Below are 14321 nucleotides of genomic sequence, written 5' to 3'. Positions count from 1 at the left end.
TTCATCACATTGAAGATATCCTGCCATTCCTTTCTAGCCTGCCAAGTTTCAGAAGAGAGATCAGTCACAAGTCTTATAGGTCTCCCTGAATATGTTAGGGCACGTTTATCTCTAGCTGTTTTCAGAATTTTCTCTTTATCCTTGTATTTTGCCAGTGTCACTATGATATGTCGTGCAGAAGATCGATTCAAGTTACGTCTGAAGGGAGTTCTCTGTGCCTCTTGGATTTCAATGCCTTTTTCCTTCCCCAGATCAGGGAAGTTCTCAGCTATTATTTCTTCAAGTACACCTTCAGCACCTTTCCCTCTCTCTTCCTCCTCTGGAATACCAATTATGCGTAGATTATTTCTCTTTAGTGCATCACTTAGTTCTCTAATTTTCCCCTCATACTCCTGGATTTTTTTATCTCTCTTTTTCTCAGCTTCCTCTTTTTCCATAATTTTATCTTCTAGTTCGCCTATTTTCTCCTCTGCCTCTTCAATTCGAGCCGTGGTCGTTTCCATTTTATTTTGCAGCTCGTTTATAGAATTTTTTAGCTCCTCCTGACTATTCCTTCGTCCCTTGATCTCTGTAGCAAGAGATTCTCTGCTGTCCTTTATACTGTTTTCAAGCCCAGCGATTAATTTTATGACTATTATTCTAAATTCACTTTCTGTCGTATTGTTTAAATCCTTTTTGATCAGTTCATTAGCTGTTTTTATTTCCTGGAGATTCTTTTGAGGGGAATTCTTCCGTTTGGTCATTTTGGATAGTCCCTGGAGTGGTGTGGACCTGCAGGGCACTTCCCCTGTGGTATCTTGAGTAACTGGAGTTGGTGCGTGGGGCCACAGTCAGACCTGATGCCTGCCCCCAGCCCACTGCTGGGGCCACAGTCAGACTGGTGTTTGCCTTCTCTTCCCCTCTCCTAGGGGCGGGATTCACTGTGGGGTGGCATGGCGGGTCTGGGCTACTTGCACACTGCCAGGCTTGTGGTGCTGGGGATCTGGCGTATTAGCTGGGGTGGATAAGCAAGGTGCATGGGGGCGGGAGGGGCAGGCTTAGCCCGCTTCTCCTTAGGTGATCCACTTCAGGAGGGTCCCTGTGGCAGCGGGAGGGAGTCAGACCCGCTGCCGGAGGTGCGGATCTGCAGAAGCACAGCGTTGGGTGTTTGCACGGTGCCAGCAAGTTCCCTGGCAGGAACTGGTTCCCTTTGGGATTTTGGCTGGGGGATGGGCGAGGGAGATGGCGCTGGCGAGCGCCTTTGTTCTCCGCCAAACTGCGCTCTGTCGTCCCGGGGCTCAGCAACTCTCCCTTCCGTTGTCCTCCAGCCTTCCCGCTCTCCGAGCAGAGCTGTTAACATATAACCTTCCAGATGTCAAGTCCCGCTTGCTGTCGGAACACACTCCGTCTGGCCCCTCCGCTTTTGCCAGCCAGACTCTGGGGCTCTGCTTGGCCGGCGGGCCGCCCCTCCGCCCCGTTTCCCTCCTGCCAGTCCGTGTAGCATGCACCGCCTCGCTGCCCTTCCTACCCTCTTCCGTGGGCCTCTCGTCTGCGCTTGGCTCCGGAGACTCCGTTCTGCTAGTCTTCTGGTGGTTTTCTGGATTATTTAGGCAGGTGTAGGTGGAATCTAAGTGACCAGCAGTACACGGTGAGCCCAGTGTCCTCCTACGCTGCCATCTTCCCTCTGATCCTTTTTTAATCAGTGTTGTATTGTTTTCAGAGTAGAGGTCATTCTCTCTTTGGTTAATTTTATTTTTAGGTATTGTATTATTTTTGGTGCAGTCATTAATAGCTATTGTAAATAGGTCTTTCTGCTGCTTCATATTTAGTGTATAGAATTGAAGCAGATTTCTGTATATTATTTTGTATCCTTTGACTTCATGGAATTCATTTCAATTCTAGGTTTTGGTGGAGTATTTCAGGTCTTGTATATATAGTATCATGTCATCTGCAAATATTGAAAGTTTTAGTTCTTCTTTATTAACTCAGATGCCTTTTACTTCTTTGTGTTGTCTGATTGCTGTGGGTAAGACTTCCAATAGTATGTTGAATAAAAGCGAGAGTGGATATCCTTGTCTTCTTCCTGACTGTAGGGGAAAAGTTCTCATTTTTTCACCATTGAGTATGATGTTCATTGTGGGTTTTTCATACATTGAGGTATTTTTCCTCTATACCTACTTTGTTGAGGGTTTTTATCACAAAGGATTCTGTACTTTGTCCGATGCTTTTTCTGATCCTTTTGAAATGATCATATGGTTTTTTATCCTTTTTTTTTAAAAAATATTTATTTATTTTTGAGAGAGAGAGAGAGAGAGAGAGAGAGAGAGACAGAGCATGAGCGGGAGGTGGGGAGTGGGGCAGAGAGAAAGGGAGACACAGAAGCTGAGGGAGGCTCCATACTCTATCAGCACAGAGCCCAACGTGGGGCTCAAACTCACGAACTTTGAGATTATGACCTGAGCTAAGGTCAGATGCTTACCCACTGAGCCACCCAGGTGACCCCCTTCATATTTGTTATTAACTGTATTATGTATTTGGTTTCTCCCATGTTGGGTGCAAAAATACTTAAATGATTTTTATATCTTTTTGTTGAATTGTTCCCTTTATGATTATATAGAACCCTTCTTTGTTTATTTTTACAGTTTTTATTTTAAATTCTGTTTTGTCTGATAGAAGTATTGCTACCCCAGCATTGTTTTGCATGATAAATATTTCTCCATCCCCTCACTTTCAGTATGCAGGTGTCTTTAGGCTTGAAGTGAGTCTCTTGTAGGGCACTATATAGATTCATCTTTTTTTTTTAATCTACTCTGTCACCATATGTCTTTGCAGCATGTAGTCCATTTACATTGAAAGTAATTATCAATAGGTATTTGTTGCCATTCTGTTACTTGTTTTATAGTTGTTTTGGTAGTTTTCTCTGAGCCTTTCTTTCTCTCTTTGATGGTTTACTGGCTTTCTTTAGTGATACTCCTTTTTCTTTATTGTTTATATATGTATTACTGGTTTTTGATTTTTGGTTACTGTTAGTTTTGTATATAACATCTGCATATAGTAGTCTGTATGAAGTTGATGGCTGATTAAGTTTGAACCCATTCTTTACTCCCCTCTCCAGCATATTTCACATATATGGTATTATATTTTACAACAATTTATTTTGTGAATCCTTTGGCTGAATTTTACAAATATACTTATTATACTGCTTTTGTGTTTTTTACTTTTCACACTCTCACTTATGGTCTTTCATTTATACTCAAAGAATCCCCTTTAATATTTATTGTAGGGCTGATTTAGTGGTAATCAATTCCTTTTTTTTTTCTTTTTTCTTTGTCTGAGAAACTCTGTATCTCTCCTTCTATTCTGAATGATAGTCTCCCTGGATAGAGTGTTCTTGGCTGCAGATTTTTCCCTTTCAGCACTTTGATATATCATATTAATCCCTTTTTGTCTTCACAGTTTCTACTAAAAAATCTGTTGGTAGCCTTATGGAGTTTCCCTTGTATGTAACTGTCTTCTTTTCTCTTGCTGCTTTTAAAATTCTCTGTTTATATCACTACTTTTTGCCCGTTTAATTACTATGTGTCTTGGTATAGACCTCCTGGGGTTGGTTTTATTGGGTAACTCTCTTCCTCCTTTTCCATATTAGGGAAGTTTTCAGCTATTATTTCTTTAAATAAATTTTCTGCCCCCCCTTTTTTCTCTTCTCCTTCTGGTATCCCTCTAATGAGAATATTATTATGATTGTGGAGTGTCTGAATTCCCCGTCTACTCTCATTTTGCAGCTTTTTTCTCTCACCTGCTAAGCTTGATTACTGTCCCTTATTTTTTCTTCCAGGTTGCTAATTCATTCCTCTACTTCTTCTAGCCTATTTATTCTAATAGAATAATTTTTTTTTATTTTCAAGAAGGTGAGAGCATGTGAGCAGGGGAGAGGGCCAGAAGGAGAGAGAGAGAGAGAGAGAGAGAGAGAGAGAGAGAGAGAGAATGAATCTTGAGAAGGCTCCATGATTAGCATGAAGCCCAATGTGAGGATTGATCCCACAACCCTGGGATCATGACTTGAGCCTAAATTAAGAGTCAGACCCTTAATGGTCTGAGCCACCCAGGTGCCCATCAAGTATATTTTTCACTTCAGTTATTATTTTCTTCATCTCTGATTGGTTCTTTTTTAACTCTGTGTTAAGAGTCTGGTCTCACTGATGTCCTTCACTCTTTTCTCAAGTTCAGTGAGTATCTTTATGATCATTACTTTAAATTTTCTTTCAGGATATTACATATACCTCTATTGCTTATGTCTCTTGCTGTGATTTTGTCTTCTTGTTTCATTTGGGACATAATCCTCTGTCTTCTCATTTTGCCTGTTTTTGTCTGTTTCCTTGTGTTAGAATTGTCAACTAGTCTCTTGCTCTTGAGAGTAGTGAGCAGGGTGTGTACTTATAATGAGGTGGCAATTGTCCTCCTCCACAGGGGACATGTAGCTGCTGCAGAGACTCAGGCTGGCAAGGGAACTCCACAGTGTGTGCAGGTGAGGGTTGCAGTTTTAACAAGGTGCCAGGGTCCTCCACAGTAGGTTGGGGGAGGCAGTGTTGGCAAGATTTGCAATGTCTGGGAGAGGGGATCTGCAGCACCTAAGGCAAGTGTGGCTTTAAAAGGGGGCAGGGTGCAGTGTAAGCACTAAGTAGTGAATGCATGCACCCTGCTGTTTCTGCCACTGCACAAGGCTATGTGATTATGCTGGGGAGTGGGGGGGGGGATGGCACCTGCCAGCTCTTTTGTTCCTGGAGAAGTCCCTCAGGAACTCTGAAATTAATAACTGACTCTCCCTCCTGTGCACCCCAGATGTTTTTCAAACTGCTGCTTCTAAGTGGTGTCTTTGAGAACTATTTGTTGTGTGTTTCTTTAAGGGCAGGGACTCATTTTCCTTTCACCCTTTGTGCTTGCTCTCCCAGAGCCCAGCCACTGATTTCTAAGTTCCAGGCTTTAAGTCCTGCTTGTTACAGGAACTCATGAAATTCAATTCCACTGATTTTCAAAGCTAAATGCTGTGGGGATTTGTCTTTCCTAGGCTTTCCATTGTGATAGTCTCTTTGTCACCTCTCTACATGCCTGTGTTGCAGCTCCCTCCCTCTGGTGACCAGACCCAAGGGGTTTAGCTCCCTACTGTATGTATGCCCTTCCTACCCTATTCGATGTGACCTTTCCTTGATATTTAGGTGTGGGGTTTGTTCTGCCAGTCTTTGGATCATTTTCTACATTATTTGTGCTGATGTGAGTGTTATCTAGTTATATCAGTGGGAGGAGGTGAATTAGGGTCCTCTTCTGCCACCTTCCCTGGGGCTCTCTAGACCTTAGTTTTGAGGGCTTTAATATTGTCATGAATGCCAGATAAAGTAATTTTTTGGTCTACTTTAGGAAAAGTGGCTTTCAATTCCTTATGTTTTCAAAAGCTAAAAATATTTCTATAGTAATAATGTCAGGATAAAATGGGCTATTTTATGTAGTTACGTTATCTCTAAAATATGTTGTTTTGTAAAATGATAACTTTAGAACTGTTAGAATCTTCTGGTTTACAGCAGTCCAAATCTTCAACTATATTTTCAAGTATGAAATACTTATTTTCTTGGTAGCGTTTAAATAGCAAGAAGAGTTTATATATTCTTCCCATAATGCAGAAATATCTTTTAACTTATATAAATCTCTGCCATCTTAGAAGGGTTGTGTTAAAAGGGAGGAGGCAGGTGTTATGAATCTTTATTCTTTGGTATAAACTACAGTGGCTGAGTGTTAATTGCTTCCAATATTTAAGTAATGAAATAAAGTAATAGGGAATTTTTGTATTCAGATTTTATTACATGGCAGTAGGCCTACATTCACTAATAATTTCTCTACATCAAATAAATTATTGTTCCAAGGAGAATACATGAAAGATGGCATTCATTTTCTACATGACTAAAATTTTCATATGCAACATGCTGCTGGCTGTGGGACTATCAGGCTTCTTTGTTTTTCAAAGCACGATTCTGCTTAACTGTTAACTCTGCACTTGTGCTTTATTTGCAGCATCTGGCGAGGCCCCAATGTAAACTGCACAGACAGTTCGGGTTACACTGCTTTACACCATGCAGCCTTAAATGGACATAAGTAAGTGCTCCTTATTTGGACTAGAATCCTTGTGTATGTAGTTACATGTGATGAACTTTATTATGTTGATGAGACCTGTCTCATGTTGCCAGGAGTCCCTTGGGCTTAGGTGAATTTGAAGAGGCACCAGGGGGCAACACTGACAAGTTAAACTTGGTAGGAATGTTGCTGTGGATGATTATGTGCAGAGTGTAAACTGAGAGAATTGTTGTAAAATAGTCAAATACCACACAAAGAGAATGAAAGAAGTGATAGGACATGTTAGTTATGCATAACTGACGGGAAGGAATGGGATAAAACCTGTTATTAATGCCTCCCTACCTTTTTTGGGTGTCTTTATCAAACATGGGGAGTATTCACCAAGAGTAAAATCTTGATAGATTCTTACTATGAATATGAGTCACAGGCATTTATATGAACCACTTCAAAATCTTTCACATTTACTTAAAATGCTTTTTCTTTGTTACTCAAGATAGTCTTTCTGGTTTTTAATTTCTTTCTGTGGAATTATGTTTCAGTAATGTGATAGCCTACAATATGGACAATGAAATAATGTGTAACCATAACCATCACTTCATTTCTAGTATTTGACCTACTTTACCTTATGGTTTTGTGCCAGAGTCACAGTGTGAGGAGTCCTTTGAATGATTCAGATGTCCTGTCTTCCCCCATCGTAGAACAAAAGGGATTCTTTTTATGTCAGTCTTTCTTATCTGTTTTTCCTTTGCTCTAATGGCCCAAATTAGTCTTCCCAGATATGGATCATTTCATTTCACTTTAGTTTTTTAGATGTGATAATATTGCCTTAAACATGCTAGATACAAAAAAAAAAATTAAAAATGCTGGTTACCTTTTGCTTTCCCACCTAACCTTTCTTTTATTCTATGAATTGAGACACAGGATCAAGTCACACTTGATCACATTTTATGGACTTAAAGTTTTTACACAAGAAACTTATCATTTTGCCATTTATCATTGTGATATTTTTATCTTCAAACTTATTGCAGAAACCTAGCATTATCATTCTGTTTAGATATGGAGATGTATCTATATCTACGCATATGTAATTATATACGTAATCATAATGTTTTGTCACTTGGATTCTTAGTATTAGAATTCCCAAAATACATTTCTGTTTATCCACTCCCTAGTCTGTATTGAATCATCTTATACCATGTAACTTAGCACCTTTTATTTGCTGGATATTTTTCAAACTTTATTGTTGTCCTGATGAATTCATGTGTTCAGATTGCTATCATTTGAATATTTTAAAGGAATTACTATTTTTTCTTCTTTGTACCTGGGTCATCAGGAATAAAAGCAAATGAAATCAGCCCAAGAAATACAATGCTGATGTTTTCTTTGGTCATCTTAATTGTCATTCCTAATTCAGAGGAAATTCCAGTTGGGAAAATAACTGGAAAGACTATCAAATCTAATGGACAGAGGATCTTAGGCCTGAGCATTGGAGCTATACTGCTTTTCTTGTTCTATCATAGCTTGTCATTATAAGTACTTCTCAAAATAATATTTCAAAATGGATTAGCATTCATATTCCTCCATGATTTTCCATGTTTAGGAAATGTTATTGTTCATACATGATGACCTATGAAGTTCTAACTTCTAACCATTGAGATATGGTTCCCTATGCCCACTGCATAATTGTTTGTTTCTATTAGCAATTTATAAAGTAAAGATAATTTAAGTGAATTGAATATCAATCATTAAGATTGTGACCATAAAGAGATGAGTGATTTGACTAGATATCTTTTAAGATCTCTTTGATTGCAGATATTCTCTGAGAATTATATATCTCTGCTTTTATATGAAGATCCCATCTTTTTAACATTTTCTAGAAAGATTTTCTCAGTGTCATTGTACAGGCATTGGAAAAAAGCAGGAAAATTTCTGATTCCATCTTCCCATCTCTGCTGGGTATGTGACCTTTCCCCATTTAATTAACCCATCTAGTGCTGAATTCAGTGTACTGAATACATAGGCTGGATGTTTCTCATTGTTCCTTTCAATGGTTGCATTTTATGATACACTGCTTTGGTATTTGTGGCTCAGTTATGTACTGTGATGCTAAAATTCTGAAATTTACATTTCCATCTAGAGTGTAAGATTTACGGACTTTAAATTACCCATGGATTTTTGTAATTAGAGATGATTTATTCAACCCAAACCCCCTCCCCTAATGGAGAAACAAGAGCATTCTGGATAAATGACATAGTGGTCATTTAGATATTAAGGTGGGGCTGTGTCTTGAGTTTAAGTGTTTTAGTTCTAAGTGCATGCCTTTGCCAATACTGTACATTATCTTCTCTTTGTGACTCTGCACATCAGTTTCCTAAACTCTTGCTTGCTTTCCTCTGTTCTGTTGTCTATTTCTGGACTGCCTCCCATCAACTAGTGTGTTCATACAGAATGCTAATTTTAATATTGGTTTAAGAAAATATATTTGAAGGAGAAAAAATGTCATAGAATATATCTCAGAGCCAGAGAAGAATGTTTTCTCTTTGCTTTGCTTTTGCTATTCTCACTTAGCAAGGTAATGAGCAATTGATTATTTTGTATTCTTCCCAAGCATGTGTTAGCAGTCAGCACAGAAACACATCATTTCCATGTTTGTTGCTATTGTTGTTGTAGCCATCATCTGTAAATTGTGTCTGAAAACATTATGATTTCTAGGCTAAAGTTCATGGAATCATAGAGCTAGAAGTATTATTACAGGGTTCTGTAGTTTATTCTTTTCCTTTGAACACAGGCTTTTCCTTTACCCTCAACATATGGTCTAAGCCTTCGTACAGCAAATTATGCCCATATTATATCCTCTTATTTTGTATGTTTTACTGGAAGCTCTTGTTTATCAACTCTAGTTAATCCTCAAGCAGAATAGGACCTTATACCTGAAATACATTGTTTCATAATGAACAATTCATCTCACTTAGCCAAATCAAGACACAATAGAAAATGTACTTCTGTTAGTGATTTCCTGGGTCATTTGTAATTGCAGATTAGAAAATTATTATCTTCAAATGATAGAAAAAAACCCCCACCGTCAGTAGAACAAAATCCACTAGCAATGATTATAAATTATTTCAGTAGATAGGCAAGAGACCTATTTCTGTTTTTCTTTTTTAAAATATGGAGGATTCATTTTCTCTCTCATGTATGTATTTCTGCCACAAATTTGGTTCTCTTAATTCTCTTCCTAGTAGACATTAGCCAGCCAGCTGGCCTGATTTTCTGCCTTTCTTCTTGTCTCTCACCCTCCTTCCATCACTTCTTTCTTCCCTGCCTCCTTCCCTTTTTCCTTCCTTTCTTCCTTCTATCGCTTCTTCCCACCCTTCCTTTCTTCTTTCCTTTTCCTTCTTCTGTCCTTCCCTTTTCTCTTTTTCTCATCTTTTCTTTTTTTTAAATAATAATCTTATTGTTCACTATAAAATTTTAGTAAACATTTGTATTCATATTTCACTTCTCCTCTTCTTGGCAAATTATTCCTTTCCTTTTTTTCTTAAGTTTCATCTCATTAAACTATATTGGGCACGTTGCGATTCTTGGATGCTGTTTTGAAAACTGTCAGCACTAAATTGTTACGTTTATATCTTTGAAATATATGTGTCTTTGATATGTGTGGGGTTTAAGTATTTTCTGTTCTTGCCTCATTCTTTGAATATTTAATGCTTGGATTCTAGACTCCATTATCTGAAATCCAAATTGTATCTCAAATTGTATCTAGAATCCAGATGGTAAGCTATGTGTACTTTTGATTCACTCTTTCTTAGGTTTTCTAATGAAAGGAGAGAACTTCCTCTAAAAATTTATATAGTCTGGTCCATGAAATTTCTCTTTGGATAACCTAGAAATAACTTGGATATAATTGCTTCTTTCCTGGATAAGGGTATTAACTAGTTAAAATTTGCTCTTATTCACTTTCTCTGGAAATCTGAATTCAGTATAAAAAGAAGCTCCAGCTATAAAATGGAGTGTATGTCCTAGAGTCTTTTGACCATGTTGAATACATTTGCAACTTTGTTTCTGTTAAGGAGAAGTAAAATCTTCAAGAAAGTCTGAAATAAAAAAGGCCTTAATTAATTTGAGAATTTCATTAGTTTGTTCCTACTATATCCATATAAAAATGACTTGTGTTTACTTCAGAGTTATTTAGACTACTGGATAGAACAAAATAAATGTCTTCGGTTATGATTCAATTATAGGGAAATTTGCTTTTGAGGTAAAGAAATTTGAATGTTGAACCTTCCCAATAAACTTAATTTTGCTCGGAACATATCCTGAAACTTCTTTTTTTTTTTTTTCAACGTTTTTTTTAAAATTTATTTTTGGGACAGAGAGAGACAGAGCATGAACAGGGGAGGGGCAGAGAGAGAGAGAGGGAGACACAGAATCGGAAACAGGCTCCAGGCTCTAAGCCATCAGCCCAGAGCCTGACGCGGGGCTCGAACTCACGGACCGCGAGATCGTGACCTGGCTGAAGTCGGACGCTTAACCGACTGCGCCACCCAGGCGCCCCATATCCTGAAACTTCTTAAAAGACATTTCATATTAATTAGAAGTGTATTTATATCTATCAGAAAATGAAGCAAATTAAATACATTAGCAAAAATCAATACTTTTAGAATTCCTATTTTTACCTGAACTTCTATATTAGCTTCAGGCTGCAAAATGTTGCAGTGATTTAAATTATGTTGTTATTAAATTTAATTTACTCCTGGGAAATGGAGTTATTTTTTCTGTGATCTCATCAACCACATTAACTTTAGGATTTTAGAGCAATTCTTATTTATCAAATGCTGTATATAAGAAAGAATGGCACTTTATGGTTAAGATATAGAGGTTATTTCTCTGCTATTTTATAAACTTTATTCATCAATATTACTTAATATTTCATGTCTACTAACCTAGCACAGTCAACATGTTCATTTGTTGATACCACTGGAAGATATAAGGTACAACTTAAATAAAAATGAAAATTAATAATACTAATTTGGGGGGATCCTAATGTTAAATAAATCCTTTCAGCTTAGATACTATAGATAGTACCCCAAATTTAGTTTATTCTTAATGAGTCTGGATGAAAAGGGCCTGTTTAATACATATTACTTGTAATATACATGTACAAGTATACATCATTTCTTAATATACATCATAAGAAAGATTAATGGCAATTTGTTGATTAATATCTTATTTATGATTCAGTAAGACTGACAGACACAGTTTTGATCAGAAATATAACTTTAGGGATGCCTCGCTGGTTCAGTCAGTATAGCATGGGACTCTTGATCTTGGGGTTGTATGTTCGAGCCCCATGTTGGGTGTACAGATTATTTAAAAATAAAATCTTTTTAAAAAAAGAAATATAGCTTTGTATTTCACAAATATGTTTTCACATTAGAAACCTGAGCCATGCCATTTCATTAGCTGATATCTTTGAATAAGGTGAAAGGTACAACTTAAATAAAAATTTAAACACACATTTAAATTTACAAATAAACAAATTTAATAAAATGAATAAGTTTTTTAAAAACTTAAATATAATAGTGTTTAGTTAGGATCTTAGTGTTCACCAAAGGCAATTTCATAGGCATACAGATTAGTTTTTTCAGATTTAGATATTAGGTACTGGTAATATCACATAATACAAATGTCAGTAAGTTAAAATTTTCATTATCTCACCAATCTTCCTGATAAATAAAGAATAAATGTATATTACATACACTATTAGAAAATGTCAACAGGACTTGAGCCAAGGAACAAATGAAACTCTGAATGGATTTTGTGGAGTAAGAGAAAATAGCATTGATGAACCCCTTAAACTATCTTCTTTACCCTTTGAAAGGAAATGCTTTTAGAAGTTTCAGAATATTTTTTTTTTATTTGGTTAGGCATTGAGGAATAAGGTTAAAATTCTTCACATAAGTATCTTTCTCTGATAAATGAATTTGGAGAAGGCTATTTTGTGGTAGTGTAAATTCCACTTTTTAGATCCATATATTTAACTGTATCTTCTTTTGGTATCATTTTACCTTTTACTTAAATACTGAAATCTTTCATTAAAAAAATTGCTGGGATTGGTAAACATTGCTGTAGCTTGCCTTGAGAATATGTGTGATTGCATACAAATTTACAGTCATACCTGTTTTTCATTTGATTCACACCACAACGCATTCAGATTGTCAGGAAGACGTAGTCTTTAAATTCTATTTTAATAATACCTGAAAGACTGACAGAGGTTATTTGATTTGCTCAAGATAACCAAATTAGTAAATAGTAGACTTGGTACCTTAAACCAGATATTCTGATTTTTAGCTGCTTTTGTTATTCATAGGTCTTGAATCCTTTTTACCCCATTGTAGCTGTTTATCTCAGAATGGAAGACCCTATATAGTAACTCTTGCATGGCAGAGAGGTGAGGAGAAATATATGAACTGGACAAGCTTCAAGTGTCATTTGGATTTTCAGATTTCATTTTTACAAAGGTGATTTGCTGGAAGCATTTCTATTTTGAAAGGATTTTATTTTTACTTGGGGCAAGAACTAATATTTTCGTATAGTGCTTTACTGTTTATTGAGTGGCTTCTTTTCTGTGATCTCAATTAAAGCTCCTACCAATATTGACCAGTAGGCATTATTATTATTATTATATCCCCTACAGAAAAGAAAAAGAAAACTGAGCCTAAATAATTTCTCTAGGGTCACATCATTAGGCAGTTTGTGTAGCTGGGACTCAAATCCAAATTTTCTAAATTCAGATTTTATACTACTTGTTCTTAAAAAGAATATTAAAATGAGATTTATTCTTATTTTCACTGAAATCTTATCATTAGAAAATCTAGGACTCCTTGGAACTTTAATATTTGTACAACATTTTTTTGGTTCTTTTTCATCATGATTTCATGCATTTATCTGTTAAATCTAGTGTTTCATGTGTGGGGAATGAAGAATAGTTTTCCCTTTACCATTCAAGATTCTTAATTGAGGAACTCTTCCCTCTCCCCATAATAAAAAGATAGATTAGCAGGAGAAAAACAAGAAGTTTAGTTACATGTATACCTCTTGTATACATGGGAGATAACCCAGAAAAACGGAATTAAACTGAATTAGTCCCCTGAAATGGCCCTTGCCACCACCTTAAATATCATTGCCTGCTAAAGATGAAAAGATGTTTGTCAAAGAGAACCAGTTATGGGAGGTTAGGAGGAAAAGTGCAGTAAACAAGGTATGGGGTTGTTGTACAGATACAAGTTGCTACCTTCCTCCTTGATAATTCTAGAGATATAGAGTCCTTTTTCATTTTCTGGTACAAAAAAAAGGGAGAGAGACTTCCTTACAAATGGGGATTTCTGTTATAAATTTAAATGTCTATTACAAAAAGGTAACTTTTAGTCCATTTTCAGAGCTTTTCCAGCATCTACTCTTTCTTGAAAGTAATCAGCCTAAAATCATCCTTATGCCAAAGAGACATATTTTGGGGTGGTATATTCTGCTCCCCTTCATAAGTTTAGATCACATTCTGGGCATTATATTTTACTTTTCACTGTAATGTTTGTGTTGTATCATGTCTATTTTGTATGTTTGTAGGGGGTAGCTATTATAGTTCTAAACTATTCAGACTTCCTCCAATTTTTCTCATTTGTTACTTACATTTAAAGTCTGGCTTCATGAAATACTTAAATTTAGCTCTTTGTGTTACATTTGTTCTTACTACCAGTGATTTGTTATATATGAGAAACAACTTTAGAATTTATTGTAATTGCATATGTATATATGCATGTGTTTGTATATCTGCCTAGGATTTCATTAAGTGAATTTAATAGATTTATTTGCTTCAATTTAATTGCTTCATAAATGCTTCCAGGTAAAAGTGCATTTTTTGTTTAGAGTTACTGTTTTTAATTGTTTGATACAAAATTCAATATAATGTGTACCAAAACTTGTTAATTGTTCCTGAAGTTGGATATTACAGTTCAGAATTTTTGCTTTGAAAATTTGTTGGGGATTGGGTACAAAATACTATAGGTAGGGTATGTTGAGTATGAATTGATATTGAATCAGTAGTGGAACTTGTCTCATGAACGAATTTCCTTCTTGAAACCATTTTTAAAGAAAAAAAATATTTATTGATTGATTTTGTGAGAGAATGCATGTATATACGTGTGTGGGAGGGGCAGAGAGAGGGA

The 14321-nt window shown here is 36.3% G+C and overlaps 1 protein-coding gene across 5 annotated transcripts in view; it reads left to right on the top strand.

Moving 5' to 3' along the window:
- ANKS1B (ankyrin repeat and sterile alpha motif domain containing 1B) overlaps positions 1-14321 on the top strand; it is a 1075523-nt gene that overhangs the window by 158012 nt on the left and 903190 nt on the right. For all 5 annotated transcript variants that reach the window (XM_047066127.1, XM_047066126.1, XM_047066125.1 and 2 more), the window contains exon 2: positions 6040-6120. In XM_047066127.1, the coding sequence (XP_046922083.1) occupies positions 6040-6120 (81 nt within the window). The remainder of the gene's footprint in view (positions 1-6039; positions 6121-14321) is intronic.

This window comes from Lynx rufus, unplaced genomic scaffold (genome assembly GCF_022079265.1).
Source record: "Lynx rufus isolate CCGP_SWC_20201006 ecotype Redwood Valley unplaced genomic scaffold, mLynRuf1.p SCAF_7, whole genome shotgun sequence".
Taxonomy (NCBI): domain Eukaryota; kingdom Metazoa; phylum Chordata; class Mammalia; order Carnivora; family Felidae; genus Lynx; species Lynx rufus.
The sequence above is the reverse complement of the archived record's forward strand: the minus strand, read 5'-3'. Positions and strand labels throughout refer to the sequence as shown.